The following is an 18,364-nucleotide window of genomic DNA, read 5'->3' as shown; positions in this document are numbered from 1 at the left end:
GAGTCGAGTCATTTTATTTTATTTTTAAGCATGTATGATTTTACCATCAATTAAATAAAAATGCCATTTTAAAAAGACTTTTTTTATTTTATTATAATCCTTTTTCAATTGTATTTACTTAAAATAAAAATGTACCCACCCGCCACCAAAAACATTAAAATTATTAATTAGATTTTGATGCACATTTGACCTCCAATGGTGCTGTCCAGAATCCAGGGGAGGTGGTCGTAAACCCTTACGAAGAGAGAACTATCCGAAGTACCGCAAACTTTTGTATGAGATACAATACCAATGACCTCACTGGACCCATCCTTGGAAAGGTGATGGACTCCTGTTCCGGGGAGAGCCTGAAAAATACAAATCATTATCGAACTGAATCAGCGGACATAATATTTTCTATCAATATTTTTATGACTATCTCTGTAACATAGTACCTCCATTATTGGGAACTCTATTACAGTAAAACCCTGCTCAACGCCACCCCTATTTATGATGTTTCACTACAACGCTGTTTAAATAGCGCGGTCAGTGAATTATCAAAGAAATAAAAAATGGATTGGGGTATTTCCTAATATTTTTTTGGAGTGTCGACTCCCTATCACGACAACCCTTATCTTCACCCAACAGTGCATAGGGCACTGTATTATATTGACATAGTGTTATCTTGATCGTTACGTACATGAAGGCAAAGTGATAACTTTTGCGCTTTGGGCATCAGTCCATGGTAATATTAAATGAATATTAGAGTGTAATATCACTAATAGTAAAATAGAGATAGTAAAATCGATACTATTATAAAAAAAATATGAAAATAATTCGCTCCACTCACTCAGAGCGAATGGATAACGAGAGAATGACTAAGAAAATATGTGTGGCGAATGGGAGAACAGAACGAGGACGGCCGAAAAAGACTTCTAAAATTTAAAATCTGGTGGTGTCAAGTGTCTGTGTAATCGGAGCGCATGTATGACTAGATGTATGGATGTGAAGGAGGCAATGAGTGTATGTCAGGAAAGAAGAGTATGGCGCTCCATCTTATGTATTTATTTTCACTCCCCCTGGGAATTGAACCTGGGACCTCCACCACGGTATCTAAACATGCTCACCATTACACCACGGAAGCGGACAGAATAATAAGTATATATATGTACTATATTACTGTTTTGTTGTTTGAAACGCATTAGGTTTTGTATATAAAATTTCAATAATTGAACACTGCGTATAAAAATATCTGAAAATGCAAGGGAGTATGTCAAAGGAGTGCAAAAAAGACAATGTATTTCAAGTATTGTATCTGGAAAATAAACCCCATTAGCGCTGATTCGTTTAGCTCAAGGGTGGCCAACCCGAGGCCCGCAGTCATATTTGACAAATATTGTTTTTTTAAATATCGGGTCCTTTAAAATGTATTTAAAATCATATTTAAGTTATTAAAACCAATAATTTTTCTGTAATTGCACGAAATGCATATACATACTCTGGTGATTTATATTTCCCGTGCAAAACATGTGGTTCGTTGCTTTGGAGAACTCGCAGTCTGCTTGCAGCGAAATAGATTTAGAAAGTTAATAATAACAATAATAAAACCCTTATCCGCACCCCAATAGTGCAAGAAAACGCAGTGTTATCTTGATCGTTTACACATGAAGGAAAGGTGATCAGCCCTCCCCTTCAGGTACCAGTCCAGGGTAATATTCAATAAATATGACAGTGAAAAAATCACTTATATTTATATTACACTACGGAGGCGGACAGAAAGTTAAGTAATTAAAAAAGAACCTCAAATCTCGCACTGAGTGGCCATTAAAAATAGGTTTTATTCAAAATAAAAGTGGTAATATTGTTTCATTTATGTGTCCTAATTTAAAAATTATTGTTAAAATTGATAAAAATGTTTATTACTATACAATTTTTTTTTGATGGTTCAATATGTGTTTTCTTCTCACATCTAGTTGTAGCAACGTTTTTTTTTCACAATTATCCTGCTTATACTTTCTGATTACCTCTGCATTCAAATTATTAATAATATTTACAAAAAATCAATAAGTATGAAATTCATTATAATTTTTTTAAAATTATTTATGTCTATACGCCCTACGGCCCTTAAGAAAATTTTAGGTCATCGATCAATTTGGGTTGGCCAGGCCTAATGTAGCGCATCATTTTGCTGGCACAGATTATCGCACTAAGCAAAATATTACTGTAGTTTGTTCATTTATTTTTCTAATGCAGTCAATGTTTCTTACCCCGCACACGTCTTTAGATCCTTGCACATCCAAGCATGTTTTGTCTTCGGTGACCAAGTTAGGTGATGTAATGGACTTGGTACAGGTCTCAAAGGACTGAAGGGGCAGAACCACTTCTTTTGGCGTACAAAGAGGTCCTGATGCAGGATCGCCTTCGTAGGAAGCTACTGTAGCCTCTTGAAGAGCAACAGCGCTTGGAATTACTGAAAATAAATATAATTTAGTATTTGCACATTGAAAGCTCCCAGAAGCATATTGGCTTCCTGACAGACCTGTCTTGCAAAGCAATTTTATTTTACGAACTAAGTTGGGAAAATTATTTTTAAAATTATTCAGATTTTATTCTGAATAATAAATAAGCTTACAATGTCCCAATAAATACAAATTATAATTTATATTTGAAGCACTAACTTTGTGATTTTCCATTTTATAATTAAAATGTAGCTTTGCAGTTCAATGCAGTTCCACCGAGCAATATCAGTATAAAACTTAAAACAAACTATTTAAAAAAAAAGATGAAACATAAATTCTTACACAGCGGGGGGAGGCAAGCAGGAAGCAGGTCTTTTCCAATCATGACATTATTCGAGAGGGTGAGAATCGCCAGGTCGTGAGCTTGAGTCTCAGGATCAAACTGCGGGTTTTTCAGAATTTGTGAGACTGTCATATTCAAGCCTTTAGAATCAGCGGAACAGCGGTCTTTTTGCCCTATCGTTACCAGGACATCGGATCCAGAAACTCTAAAAACAAAAATTTAAAAACACATTTTAAACTTAATGTGTGTTTTGTGCCTGATTATTTTTTAAATTTCTTTCAGATGTCAAAATTATAACTAATGATGAATTTACCATATATAGAACTAAAATATCCAAAACACAGAAGCACATCAAACAAAACCTATCACATGCGGCTTTTGGTCAAAAGAACTTTGACTATTATGTAAAGTTGAACAACCTGCTTACATTATCTATAAAATCATTTAAAATAGAAACTTAATATAAAAGAAATATTGGAAGTGGGTTGATATGATATAGATAAGATAATTTGGCTATGTCATATTGTATTGCATATTATAAACATTTTTTCTTCATATTTATAATAATTTTATAAATAAATATTGTAAAATGTGCCCTCAGCACGAAAAAACTCTGTGAAGGCACATTATTTTAATTTGTAATTATGTGAATGATGAAATAAAAATAATTAAAAAAAGAAATATGTATAAAATTATGTAGACATTAGTTAGGAGTATTATTTGAAGTAGGCTAGAATGAATTATTTGGGATAACTGTACTTCACAACCGATGGAAATTCACATTTGATGGATAACCCAAATTGCCAAAAAAATATATTTTTAATATAGAATTAGAACAATAAACACTTTTAACATTATATACACCATAATCACTATGTTTTTATCATAAAATGTACAAAAATTTTGCAATAATGGATTGGTTACCTCAAAAATGGTGTTGCTGCTGTTAAAACATGTCGGTCAGATATCAATACACCATCAGCGACTGCAGCTCCATCCACAAAAATATTGACAAGCGAGGGAAACTTGTTAATGTCAGCTTTCTCATCACGAGCATAATATCTTCTAAAACTCCCCTCCATATTTCTACCTTTGTTTCCACTAAGTATGTTACTGAGCAGTCCTAAAAGTCCACTCACTGAGGATACTCCAAACATGTGTGTATTCCCAATAGTGTTGGTCATTCCCAAATTAGCCAAGAGCCCGGGAAGTCCACCGATGGGTCCTGCCGGGATTCCTCCACCGATTCCCAGATTTCCCAAAATTCCAGCCAGACCTCCGGTGTTTGTAGTCAGGATAGGAATACCAGTTCCAAGGCCGAGGTTTCCCAGTAGTGATGAGATAGGATTTGTCCCGCTTCCAAAGTTCAGACCGCTCAAAAGGTTTGTGCCAAAAATGCCCGTTCCGCTACCTTTGTTCGGGAGTAGACTACTCAAAAAATTGCTACCGGTATTCGTGCCTGTTCCAGATCCTAATAAGATACTCAAAAGACCTCCGTTGCCCCCGAGGCTACCTAAATTGAATCCGTTCAACGGGATTAATCCGAGAATCCCTGATCCGGGAGTTCCTGAACTGGAACCACCGTTTATCAAGTTTCCTAGTAAACCGTTCCCTAGCAGGCCTCCTCCGAGTAGGGTCCCTCCTCCATACAAGTTGCTTCCTGACTCGCTTGTAACACCTCCAGTCCCGAGAACTGATCCGATCTGGCCACTGCTTAGTATTCCTCCACTCAAGAGATCGCCTCCCCTATCTGAGTTTGCTAAAGCCTCCTCATGCGCTACTTGTTGGTTTATGGTGTTGATCAGCTGGTTCCTCAACAGCAGTTCTTGCAAATTAATCGGTATGACTCCAAGCGGGGCAACATTACTAAACCCGTCACTTTTTCCTTCTACCGCGTGCTCCTGAGATTCTAAAATAATGAAAATATTTATTGGCATTACTATAACAGCTGATATGATAACATTATTATGTATACTATTAACACACTAAGGACGGGAAAGGTAATTCCCGTTCGTTCGATTGATGCTTAAGGACGGGAAGGGTGTTTTTACCTTCTGCGCCAGCCTCATTTCAAAGTCAGAAAAGAAGGATTTTTTGTTTTTTTTTTTTTTTTATGAATATTATTTAGCAATCTCTGTGTTAAGGTCTAAACTATATGTACACAACTATCAAATCCCATGGCCAGCGGTCCGCAGGCTTAAAAAACACTGTCTTAAAACATTGTTGTCGGAAAGTTTTTTTGATCAACCCCGACCCTAGTTAGTATACTAATTAGGGTCGTATACTAATCACAAGTAACCACAAACCCATCCACGATCTGTACAATGTTTTTTTGACATGTTGCGCTGTACTAAAAGTAAGCAAATAGAACGCTTATAAGCGTCTCCCACTCTCTACCAACAGTATGCAAAAGACGCTTTTAATCATTTCCCACAAACAATGTGTTAATAAAGTAACTATCACACCACTTTCCGCAGGGGTAGGCAGAGAAAATAGAATGCCATACCACACTGTCTTTGCAAACATTCTTCTACTCTTATATATTTATGTATCTCCTCATACAAACAAGGCGATCATTCCAAATTATGACCTGTCTATGTCTAAGTAATCAAAGTGTTTGATCATGCCATGTTTACTCAGTCTTCACCTGCTTCTATTTCCAACTAAATCTCTTGTTTGAATAAAAAAAAAGATATTTCAATTAGTTACATTCAAATTTGTTTTTATTTTTAAATAATATTTCTCAGTCTTTATGCACATATTATTTTATTTTGCATCTGAAATCTCTAAATTTTGAAGCCTTTATTATAATTTTGATATTTAAAATTATGACATATTAAAACCTGACTTGGAAATGAAGCAAATTTAATAAACTTTATAAAATAAAACAACTTTGTTTTAACCACTTTTAACCAAAGTGGTTAAAACAAAGTTGTTTTATTATAAAAAAATTCAAATGTGCCACAAAGTATCTGCGAAAAACATTCAAAAATTGAATTTTAATAAATAGTAATTTTATTACTTTGGTTTTTCAGAAGTCAGAATTTTGAACAGCTTCCAATAATATTGATCTATTTATTTACTTGTCTTAAGTATTATTCAATATGTAGTAAGAAGGCACATCTTTTTAAATAAATTAAATAATAAAATTAATTTAAAAATTAAATATAGTGGTATTTACGGCAAGGAGCAGCCACAACGAGAATAAGCGCCGGTTGTTGCGGATTGACTCCATTTTGTCCAATGAGACTTCCACCTTGAGCTTGGAGATTCAATTGGTTCAGGTTGGTGAGTGGAATGCTCTTAGCATTCAAGTTGGCTGATGAAGGTAGTGGTGGTATGGGATCACCCTGAAATTAATAAAATTTAAAAAATATATATTTGAGAATTGGGTTATTATATAGTTTTATTTATTTATTCACTATTTTCTTTAAGTTTTATATATTGAACACTCTCCTTATCATTCATCATTCACTTTTTATTTTGTATTTTTTTTATTTCATTATTTATTATTATTTTATTTTGTATTATTTATTATTTTTACTTTATTGCTCTTCTCGACTTATTATAACCCTTATCCGCACCCAATGGTGCATAGGGCACTGCATCGAATTGACGCAGTGTAATCTTGATCATTACTTACATGAAGGCAAGGTGATCACTCTTGCGCTTCAGGAACCAGTCCAGGGTAATATTAAATAAATATTACAGTGTAAAATCACTAATATTTATTTTCACCCCCCCCTGGGAATCGAACCCGGGACCTCCAGTACGGTAGCTAAACACGCTGACCATTACACCACGGAGGCGGACGTACATCTCAACTTGTACATTTTATAACAGTTTATGTTTTTTCCTTTTTTTTAAATATTTTTTTACTTTGGCTCTTAATTAAGTCTGCCTATTAATCTTCTTAACTTTTGCAATATTTTATTCTTGCTGTTTACTTTCAACTCATTTACCATTTCGCTCACTCCTTTCAAGAACGTCATAAATCAAAAAACTTGATTTATCAGGAGAACGTTTTTAAAGTTAAAAATATAATACAATTTTTTAAAAATAAATATCAAGCCACTTATTGAACTTTTTACTGTGCAACAGATCTTTTTAGGTAAAACCTGAATGTTTTTTCTCCTTTTGAAAAATATTTAGAATATTTAAAAAAATAATTAAACAATACCTTTTCTTCAAAATTCAAAAACAACACTTTTTGTTCTGTAGCGGGTAAATATTAAGTTAAAAATAAGCCTCTTTTGCTGGGATATAGTACATTTTCTGGGCATTCAGAAAACATGCACAACTGAAAATTGACGATTTTTGATTTATGACGTTCTTGAAAGGAGTGAGCGATTTGTGAAATTTTGTAACTGGAATGTTACAATTACCTGTTTTATTTGTTATTCATTATTGTAAATGTATAATATTTATGTTAATGTTCTGTTAAATTTCTAAATAAATAAATAAATATTTATTTATTATTTTTAAGGAAAAACACGCAAAGCCCTTACTTTAAGGGGCTTGTCTGCAGGTAGGATAATAAGGACAGGGAAGGTTGTGAAAAATACATCACAAACACCCAGACCAATTGGAAATAAATCTTTTTTCATTCATTCATTATAAAATTGGCGGAAAATTATCCCGCGACGCCAGTTTCGCAGTCGAATATCTACCCAACTACGCCACGGCGCCTGTAATACCACTTAAAAGAGTGTTATTACCATACAACAAAGTCAATAATGTAATTTTTTGACATCTCATCAAAGATGAAGAAGAATATGGAAGTCTGGGCATTTACGGGGCTGACGACCGTCATAGGCTGGTTTAAGTGATCACTTTACACACGTGTAACCTTCACCAATTCTACCCATTATTGATAACCACACTACTCAAATTCTTGGAAGTTCTATATATATGAAACAAATTTAGAAACCTTGTTCTTGAATCACTAGAAGTTCACTAGACATCTATTGGTGAGATGTAAAGAAGCTTTTTATTAAGCAAAAACTCTTATATTAGTATGTGAAATCCGAATCCTGGATTATAATCACACACATGAGAAACGCCAGAAAATACCATTTTCATTTTTATTATTAAGCTTATAATTTGACAAAATCTGTAATGATTCAAGAACAAGGTTTCTAAATTGGTTCATATACTTATATAGAACTTCCAAGAATTTGAGTAGTGTGGTTGTCAATAATGGGTAGAATTGGTGAATGTTACACGTGTGTAAAGTGATCACTTGAACCAGCCTATGACGGTCGTCAGCCCCGTAAATGCCCAGACTTCCATATTCTTCTTCATCTTTGATGAGATGTCAAAAAATTATATGAAAATACTCTTGTATTTGGAGATAATCCAGATTTTGTGAACAAGTATTTGGACACACACTCAAAATGTTGTAAGTCAATAATGGTTTTAATATACAAAATGTATTTTATTTTGTTTTCAAGATGCACGTAAGTTGGCGATACTCAAGACATTTTTAATTTTAAATTCATTTTATAATATGGAAATATGATACTTAAACATTTTTCTGTCTTATAACGGTCATAATTTATTCAAATTAAACCATAAATGAATTATTCTAATACCGTTATTTCGCGGTGCGCCTAATAAATAGCAATCTGCTTAGCAATTTACGATATCATCTACAGAGCAGCAGTGATTGATATGCAGAACTTTATAATTTTAAAATATCCAATGTATTTAATTGATTTAACAATATATATAGTAAAATTATTTGACCAGATAATTTATTTACAACATTTTGAGTGTGTCCAAATACTTGTTCACAAAATCTGGATTATCTCCAATTACAGGAGTTATTTTCATATTATTTTTTGACATCTCATCAAAGATGAAGAAGAATATGGAAATCTGGGCATTTACGGGGCTTACGACCGTCATAGGCTGGTTTAAGTGATCACTTTACACACGTGTAACATTCACCAATTCTACCCATTATTGACAACCACACTACTCAAATTCTTGGAAGTTCTATATATATGAACCAATTTAGAAACCTTGTTCATGAATCACTAGAACTTCACTAGAGACATCTGTTGGTGAGATGTAAAGAAGCTTTTTTATTAAGCAGAAACTCTTATATTAAAAAAAAACTCTTATATTATTGGTGAATGTTACACGTGTGTAAAGTGATCACTTAAACCAGCCTATGACGGTCGTAAGCCCCGTAAATGCCCAGACTTCCATATTCTTCTTCATCTTTGATGAGATGTCAAAAAATAATAGTAAAATTATAATAAAAAATAAACGAATTTATAAGACAAGTTTATTTATATAGGTATGTCAAATACTTGAAAGCGGCCGGGTCAGGAGTCGTAATAATCGTCGGGTATGTATGAGGAGATGCATGAATGTAGAAGAGGCAAAGAATGTTTGCAAAGACAGAGTGGTGTGGCGTTCGATTCTCTCTGCCTACCCCTGCGGGGAAGCGGCGTGATGGTTAGTTAGTTAGTTAGTTAGGAAAACTGCACATAAAAATTGATCAGCTTGTATTTTTTCTTTAGTTCTCAAAATTAGTAATACAGGTACCAGGTGTTTAAAAAATCAATAAATATTACAATTATTAATCAATATATAAAAACTCGTATTTTTTTATTATTTAAATTGGAGAATGATATTCACAATTTCCGTTATTTCAAAATGACACATAGTTAAAAAAAAATAAGACTCATGCGATAAATTGCAACTTAATTTTCTCCAAACCCAATAATATTTGAAGTGATTGTTATTTTTTTTAAACCACCGTTTTTATATTGAAAAAACTTGTTTTCCTTCGAAATAATTATATGGTTTTGAAAAGAAAAGATTTATTGAAAGGTTGGAAGTTATAAATGCAGTATAATAACTTCCAAATTTACTCACATATGCCAATTGAAGTGCTGCAAGGACGAAGAAAGCTTTTCCCATCATTTTGCGTTCCATGGTACTTGGAAGGAGAATGGAAGAGAACTGATCCTTGGAGGAGAAATTGAGGGCCACGAACCACAAAAGGGTCCTTCCGAAAACTGGTTTGCACTTTGCCCAGGCGAGTGCAAATAAAAATACAAGTGCATTTGATTGAGTATGTAGATTTGATTACATTTCACATTCAGGTACATACAAATACAACTGGTTGAAAATTCATTTGTGTGTTGATCGTAAATAATGTTTCGTGGTCGGCAACACGAGGTTACATACATTATCTTTTTAACAAAATTTCCTCATATTATATTTATTACAATTCGTACGCATTTTTCTAAGTCATGATAAATCATTTAAATGTACTAACGATTTCATTAATTGATTTGGCAGTAACGTTGTTATAAAATCTATTCATTTTCAAATTTAAGACCCAGTATTCTCGATAAGTCACAACATAATTTTCTCTAAATCCAGGTAACATTTCACGTACCGTAGAACGGGGCTACTTGAGCTTTGATGTATTACTTGAGCCCAGTACAAAAAAGAGATTTAAATCTGCATTTAGTCTACAATAATAAACGTATCGTGACCATAAGTGTCAGGCAAACAATGAATCATGTCGATACGTTCATTATTGTAGACCAAATACAGATCTCAATATTTTTTTGTACTGGGTAACACATCAAAGTTTAAGTTTAGTTCTACGGTAATTGATTTTTTAAATAGTTTTTCTTCGAATTAATCATATGGTTTTGAAAAAAAAAGAGTTATTGAAAGGTTAAGGAGTCGAGAAAAAGTATAAAAATATTTTTTCTATTTTTATATTGTAAAAAACGAAAAAATATTCAATATATATTTTTAAAATCTCAATGATTTTTTTAATAGAAACATTACTTTTGTATGTACATGGCAATTCTGATTTTAATGCGTGTCGAAAAGGAATATATAGAAAATAAAAATAGTAATAAAAACACCGAAAATTGGTCACCACTTAAAATGTTTTTTTTTCAACAAAATAAATTAAAATAAATAATTAACAACACGAATAAATAAGTTTATAAATAATATTGTATCGACAAAAAAGTAGGAGATTTAATCATGCAAATTCAATATCAGGACTCTTATAGTCTGCAGGAGCACCCTGTGCTGATGATCTTGGTAATCCAGGACATGTGGTCCCAAACCCTGACGAAGAGGGCGGGGTTGACGACGTCGCAGACGTTGATATCAGTCATGATTCCCAGGAGTTCATAACGCCCATAGTTGTTCAGGAACTGGACTGGTGCACCGACGTCACCCTTGGAACAAAATAAAACGAATAGTTACAAAATATCACAAAATAAGTCGTATTTAAAAATAAAATAAACTATATCAGAGGCAAAGTGAGTAATTTAATCTTTTTTGTTATTATTCATATCAGACACTGGATTATTCACGCTACAATTGATATCGCTCACTCCTTTCAACAACGTCATATATAAAAAATCCTCGATTTTCAGCTGCGCATGTTTTCGGAATGCCCAGAAAATGTACTATATCCCAGCAAAAAGCGGCATATTTTTAACTTAATATTTACCCGCTACAGGGCAGAAACTGATGTTTTTTGCATTTTGAAGAAAAGGTATTGTTTTATATATTTTTTTAATTTACTAAATATTTTTCAAATGGAGAAAAAATATTCAGGTTTAACCTAAAAAGATCTGTTGCACAGTAAAAAGTTAAATAAGTGGCTTGGTATTTATTTTTAATACATTTTTTAATACATACAATAAAAAGCAAATTCTAAGGCTTCAATTACTAAAATAACATGTTTTGGCCACATCAACTCTTGGTTTAATTAGATTGTTCAAAACTTCCCTTTTTTGTGTCACCTGTACTTCTCCTTTCTTGGCATCTATTTGCATAAAACATCTTAGCTTCCTCTTTGGGCGCTTGTCCCGGAATTTTACCGTCCAGCAGTTCGGTTTTGAAAAATGAAAGCGACTACGACAGTTTAGCGTGATCCGAAGTTTAGAGCTCCGATCCGAAGAAAGATGGACAAAAGCACAAGCCAAACCAAGCCAATCGTCGTTTTAAGACGGTAAAATTCCATGTAATTCCGTGTAGTGGACAAACACCCTTTGTGTGATGGATTACTTACGGGGCAGAACACTCCCCTGGCTCCAAACACCCCCAAGCAAGACTTGTCTGCAGTGTAGTAGGTGCTGCTCGTCAGGGCGCGCGTACACTCGTCCCTGGTCATCACGGGCTGGCTCACCCGGCGGGGCAGGCACCCGGGCGGCGGAAAGGGTACTAGTACGTTGGGGGCGGTCGGAGACAACCAGGATATCACAGAGGCGACCTCCCCGTTGTACGAGCTCGCTAAAAACAAAAAAAAACATAAATTGAATACAAAATATAGTAATCACATGTTGGTCTTGGTTCGTTTATCCACAGCCAAGAACAAACAAAATCATATTACAATATAATACATTTTGGCATCTCAACATAGATGAAGTAAAATATGGAAGTCTAGGTGATTACAGGGCTTACGACCTGTCTTAGGCTGGGCATTTACAGGGCTTACGACCGTCATAGGCTTGGTTAATTGAACACTCTACACATGTGTAACATACACTAATTCTACCCTTGATTGACAACCACACTACTCAAATTCTTGAAACTTCTCGATGTATTAATCAAACTCGTAACACAGTATGCGCGAGTTCACAATAGCCATCTATGGTGGGATGAGGAAAGCTTTTATTAAGCAGAGGCTATTTCCATTTGTCCGCCTCCGTTGTGTTATGGTCAGCACGCTCGGCTATCGTACTGGAGTTCCCGGGTTCGATTCCCAATGGGGATCAAATAAATGTAAGTGATTTTTTCACTCCAATATTTATTCAATATTACCCTAGACTGGTGCCAGAAGCGGAGGGCTGATCACCTTTCCTTCATGTGTCAACTAACGATCAAGATAACACTGCGTTTATATGATGCAGTGCCCTATGCACCATCGGGTGCGGATAAGGGTTAGAAGAAGAATTTCCATTTGTATGTGAGGTCCGAATCCTGGATTACATTCAAATACTTGAGAAACGCTTAAAAACATGAAATTCTATTTATTTATGCTTGTAATTTGACCTGTTAATTTATTCACAACATTTTGAGTGTAATTGTGATAGATTTCTTTAAGTATTTTTAATATGTATAGAGTACATACCAGAAGATGGGAGGCAAATTGGATGAATCATCTGATTGAAAAACAGCTGAGTTTTCAGAGTCAAGATCGCTATATCGTGAGAACGGTCAGTCATCCTGTAGGAATCGTGAATGTTGATGGTCTCAACACTAGTGTTGGTAGAAGTCAAGTCAGCTACGCATCGGTCGTGCACACCGAGTGATACTTTCACATCCAGTGCTTGAATGCTGAAAAAAATATTAAATAAAACTTATGAAACTTGTGTTAAAAATATATAAAACTTGTGTGCGACCCATCGTGACAGGAAAAAAATTTGCTAGAAAAAAACGCTAAAAAGATTTTTCTTTCTCGTATATTACATTTCAAATTATTAACACTCATTGTACATATTACTCACTCCTTTCAACAACGACATATATAAAAAAAATCATAAATTTTCAGTTGTGCATGTTTTCGGAATGCCCAGAAAATGTACTATATCCCAGCAAAAGCGGCATATTTTTAACTTAATATTTACCCGCTACAGGGCAGAAAGTATTGTTTTTGCATTTTGAAGAAAAGGTATTGGTTAATTATTTTTTTAAATATAATAAATGTTTTTCAAATGGAGAAAAAACATTCAGATTTTACTTTAAAAGATCTGTTGCACAGTAAAAAGTTCTATAAGTGGCTTGATATTTATTTTTATTACATTTCAATATATTTTTAAACTTTAAAAACGATCTCCTGAATTTTTTTTTTTATACATGACGTTGTTGAAAGGAGTGAGCGATATGGGATCCAATGCAGAGCGGACACCGGTGTCTCTTAGAGATAAAATAAAGATTTCACCTATTCGTGGAACCCTGGCTGTAAATGATATCAATAGTAAGATAGAGGAAAGGCGATTATGATGGTATGGACACATAGGACTTAGAACACCTGAACATATTGTAAACCAGGCATCGCCATGGATATTCCTTGAAAGACATGTAGAGGAAGACTAAAAAATTCATGGATCCTACAGAAAGATAACATGATTCGGAGGCATGATCTAGATGACGTTGTAACATATATTATAGAAGGACCTACAACCTGAGGATAAGGAGAGCTGACCCTAACAGTCTACAAAAAAGATAAGTTGGGATGGAGCAAGGAAGAAGAAGCAGAGTGGACACTGCAGTAATAAAACGCGCTAAGAGTGTCGGAAATGAAGACTCTAAGGAGCATATCTGGCAAGAGTCTACGAGATAGAATAAGGAACACCAGGATAAGAGAAATATGCGAGATTGAAGATATCGTTAGGCGAGGAAGGCAACGAGAAGAATGAAACCATCCAGACTTCCCACATTGCATTGCACAATCAACTATCAACAATGAAAGGTAGATGACTACTAGGCAGACCATCAAAGAGATGGATTGACTGCTAACAAATTGACATCGCAAGAGGCTCTTAAAAACAGGATACAAGGCCTTCACCGAGAAGAATAAGAAAATGAAGATTTACTTGATCAATGGAGAAGCTGCCGTAATAATGTGTTGGTCAGTCAAAATAGCTCCCCCGGCAGCAGGTCTTGACTTGATCATCACTATGGCCTGCCAATTATATTCGTTTGGTGGGGACAAATCTCCTCCAAGCAACCTCTGTTTTCTGTTACCATCAACCAATCCCTCTGTCGGTTTCTTAACTTTGATCTTCTCCGGTCCTTTAGTTATAACAGCTTGGCCTTTCAGCTTATCAGCGATTACAGCCGCGATCGGTTTTTCACCTTTTACGAAAGACACCGGATCAATTTTATCAGTACCATTTTTGTTAATGACGTCATTGATTGTCGATCTATCAGTGTTGTTGAAATTGTCAGCTGTTAGAATGGTCTCGGCTGGAACGCGATCGTCTTCGATTTCGCAGATGGTATTTTTGACTGAATACTTTTTATCCCCAACCTGAATGACTCTGGTTCCATTGGTTTTGCATTTCTCTCCTTCTGCGTTGATGAATTCGTCGGAAACGTTTCTTAGACTCTGTTCATACGACAAAACTTCATCAAGAGTTGGGTCACTACTTAGTTTATTGTTATTATTACTTTTACCGTCATCTCCGAAATAGTTAGTTCTGGTCATGGGATTTGGTACCATCCCGCATTCTGAAAAAGAGAAAAATATACTAATTCATATATTTCTTCATGTAAGACACTTTTTCAATATTATTTTTATTTAAACATTATTACTTACTGCAAAAACATCTAGTTTGTACAATTATCATGTCAAAAAGACCACGTCCACTTGCAAAACTCTGGAAAAAAACACAATATAAAAAAAAAAATCTATGTACCTGCTAAACATTGTTGATTTTTATATTATTTCGAGAAATAAAAATACTTTATGTTCTGATCCACTCACATTTTTATCAACCAACTAGTTTCGGCAACAACCTGTTGCCCTCTTCAGGGTTTCATTTATTACTAACTAGTTGGTCAATAAAAATGTTAGTGGATCAGAACACAAAGTATTTTTATTTCTAGAAATAATATATCAATATGATCCACAAAGTTAATGCTTTCAATATTCAAAGCATTGTTGATTTTTTTTAAAATTTTGACATCTCAGTACATTAAAGATGAAAAAGGATATTAAAGTCTTGGTATTTACAGGGTTTACGATTTGTTGGTTTTAGTAACATTCACCATTCTACCCTTGATTGACAACCACACTATTAAAAATTTTTGAACCCCTAGAGATCTCATGACTACATAGAGTTCACAACAGCCATCTTGTTGGATGGAGAAAGCTTTTATTTAGCAGAAATTCTTAATTTTGTTGGGGTTTCAGATATTGCATAAAAATAAAATTGATATTTTTGGAATAAAAGTAGGAATTTTTTGTTCATTGAAGCTAATAAAACTTTTTAAATTTTGTGCTGAAATGTGTACGTTAAAATTTGCAATATTCCGTTTGAAATTAAAAAATGGTACAAGATTTTTTATAATCAAAATTTTTATAAAAACATAATAATAAAATACGCTAATAATAATTTAAGTTTAGTCTATTTGTATAACTATATTATTAAGTAGAATATAAAATTATGAATTATTTATTTATTTATTTTTATTCTTAATGCAATATAAAATAAAAAGTTATTTGTCATTTTAAATGTTATAATTACTTTAAATTGTAAACCGCCCTTGAGGTGATTTCTTGCCAAAACAGCGCTGTATGTCCAATAAATAATAATAAATCAATTATAACTAATTTAACATAAATTAAATTTAACTTACATGAAATTTAAAGTTATTTTGATAATAATTTATGATAATAAGATAAAAAATACGCAATATTTGTAAATCAAAAAAATCGATTACAATTTTTTTTAAATTCTCCCAAAAATCATATTTTTCGAGGTACTCACACTTTTCTTTGCGGGCAATGTCAGCGACGGTGGCACAGTCACCGCCAAAATTAACATAACCAAGAATTTAGACATTTTTCAAACACAAATTATTCGCAATGTCCTTCCCTGCCCGCTACTTTCGGCACAATGACAGCAGCATGACCATCACTAACCCGACTTTCCTAAACTAGAAGACCACCATTAAAATAATAATAATATTCGAAATAACTTGTTTTATTTAGGTCACGTATATATCGTTGGGACTCAAATTATGATCGACTCCCTAATCAAGCTCGGATGTAAATCTTCGTTTTTTCTTTTTTTTCCACGGCCAAGAGTCAAAAGAAAGAAACATAATTTATATTATTTTTTGACATCTCATCAAAGATGAAGAAGAATATGGAAGTCTAGGCAATTACGGGGCTGACGACCGTCATAGGCTGGTTTAAGTGAACACTTTACACACGTGTAACATTCACTAATTCTACCCATTATTGACAACCACATGAACTTATTCTGAAACATTGTTCTTGAATCACTAGAACTTCACTAGAGACATCTATTGGTGAGATAAAAATAAGCTTTTCAAGAACAATGTTTCCGAATTGGTTCATATATATATAGAACTTCCAAGAATTTGAGTAGTGTGGTTGTCAATAATGGGTAGAATAGGTGCATGTTACACGTGTGTAAAGTGATCACTTAAACTAGCCTACGACGGTCGTCAGCCCCGTAATTGCCCAGACTTTTATATTCTTCTTCATATTTGATAAGATGTCGAAAAATAATATGAAAAATACACCTGTAATTGGAGATAATCCAGATTTGTGAACAAGTATTTGGACACACTCAAAATGTTGTAACATAATTTATCGTTTTATCATTATTATTATTTATCCTTATTTTGCAGAAAAGAAGATTCTGCAAAATAAGGAGATTCAGACCCGTCTAAAAAAGTGTACGAATCCTGCACACTGCCAGTGAACACATATGCACTAGAGACTATGGCTCTGACAAAGAGAAATGCAGAGAAACTCAATTTCACACAACGATCCATGGAAAGATCCATGCTTGGTTTAAGTCTGATGGATAAAATAAAAAATGGAGATACCAGGAAAACAACCAAAGTAGACGATGTCATGGATCTTGTGGCAAAACTCAAAAGGCAATGGGCAGGACATATTGCAAGACGTATTTTTATTATTAAGTTTTTTTTTCTTCATAATTTTCTGTGCTAGGTACTATGTACTACTACTACTACTACTACTGCCATCACGCCGTTTCACTGGAGAGGTAGTCAAAGAGAATCGAACGCCACACTCTTCTGTACTAACAAGCAATCCTAGCTTCCTTCACATTCATACACCTAGTCATAAATGCCCTCCGATTATGTAGACTTTTGACACCACCAGACAGTAGGTTCTGATTGATCTAGGAACTAAGTTCTTTAAAAAAACTGACAGCAAGCATAAAGCTTCTGTATTGGATCTGCAAGTATGGTGGGAAGCTTTCAAATTGGGTACAATATAATTTTCACCAATTAAAGAAAACACTTGTTTTATACCACTTAAGTTTATTATACAGACCTGAATGATGGAAGTTTAACTTCTGAAACATGTAGTCAATTATTGTAACATGTCTCCACAAAGTCAATGCCGAAACAATAAATAAAATGATTTTCACCAGTTCGCAAAATTTTGTTGCAAATTTTAAACGAATCCTTTTTATCCGGAGCCACCTCCCGTGATTGAAATAAAGTATAATGTTTTCGAATCTCTCACAGAACCGCAAATAAGATTCGTTAACAGTAATTTCACGCTACACACTATCAATCTTTTCTATTCGCCAAATGATTTTTGATTGGCTCCTAGGGGTACGTTTCTCCAACGAGAAAGTTCACTGAGCACCAATCGTTCTTAGGCGCATACTTAGTACAAATCAATTTGGAAAACGAAAATGAAGATTTATTTTTATTGTATAACACAGAATCTTATTAGTAGTATAGTAAACAAAATTTAATTAGTATAATGTACAGTAGAACCTCGATAATTGGGTAGTCCGGATGAATAGAAAAAAAAATATGATTGACAAGCAAGGAAAAAAGC

General features: G+C 33.9%; 2 protein-coding genes across 2 annotated transcripts; both read right to left on the bottom strand.

Annotated features, from left to right (window-relative positions):
- Positions 1-66: 66 nt before the first annotated feature.
- LOC148311441 (uncharacterized) lies at positions 67-9,794 on the bottom strand. The gene is made up of 6 exons (XM_088256745.1): positions 9,673-9,794; positions 5,963-6,131; positions 3,706-4,690; positions 2,781-2,986; positions 2,247-2,449; positions 67-347 (listed from the first exon to the last, which is right to left on the bottom strand). The coding sequence occupies exons 1-6, from the start codon at positions 9,730-9,732 to the stop codon at positions 168-170; spliced, it is 1,803 nt and encodes a 600-aa protein (XP_088112871.1). The 5' UTR covers positions 9,733-9,794; the 3' UTR covers positions 67-167.
- A 1,038-nt stretch (positions 9,795-10,832) lies between these two features.
- On the bottom strand, positions 10,833-16,388 carry LOC148311440 (serine protease 27-like). Its single transcript, XM_088256627.1, has 6 exons — positions 16,278-16,388; positions 15,104-15,164; positions 14,379-15,015; positions 12,914-13,119; positions 11,852-12,072; positions 10,833-11,009 (listed from the first exon to the last, which is right to left on the bottom strand). Exons 1-6 carry the CDS (start codon positions 16,350-16,352, stop codon positions 10,833-10,835), a joined length of 1,377 nt encoding a protein of 458 aa, XP_088112753.1. The 5' UTR covers positions 16,353-16,388.
- Between the last annotated feature and the right edge of the window lie 1,976 nt (positions 16,389-18,364).

The sequence above is a fragment of the Brachycentrus maculatus genome, unplaced genomic scaffold, assembly GCF_059751285.1.
Source record: "Brachycentrus maculatus isolate JH-2025_06_01 unplaced genomic scaffold, ASM5975128v1 h1tg000065l, whole genome shotgun sequence".
NCBI lineage: Eukaryota > Metazoa > Arthropoda > Insecta > Trichoptera > Brachycentridae > Brachycentrus > Brachycentrus maculatus.
The sequence above is the reverse complement of the archived record's forward strand: the minus strand, read 5'-3'. Positions and strand labels throughout refer to the sequence as shown.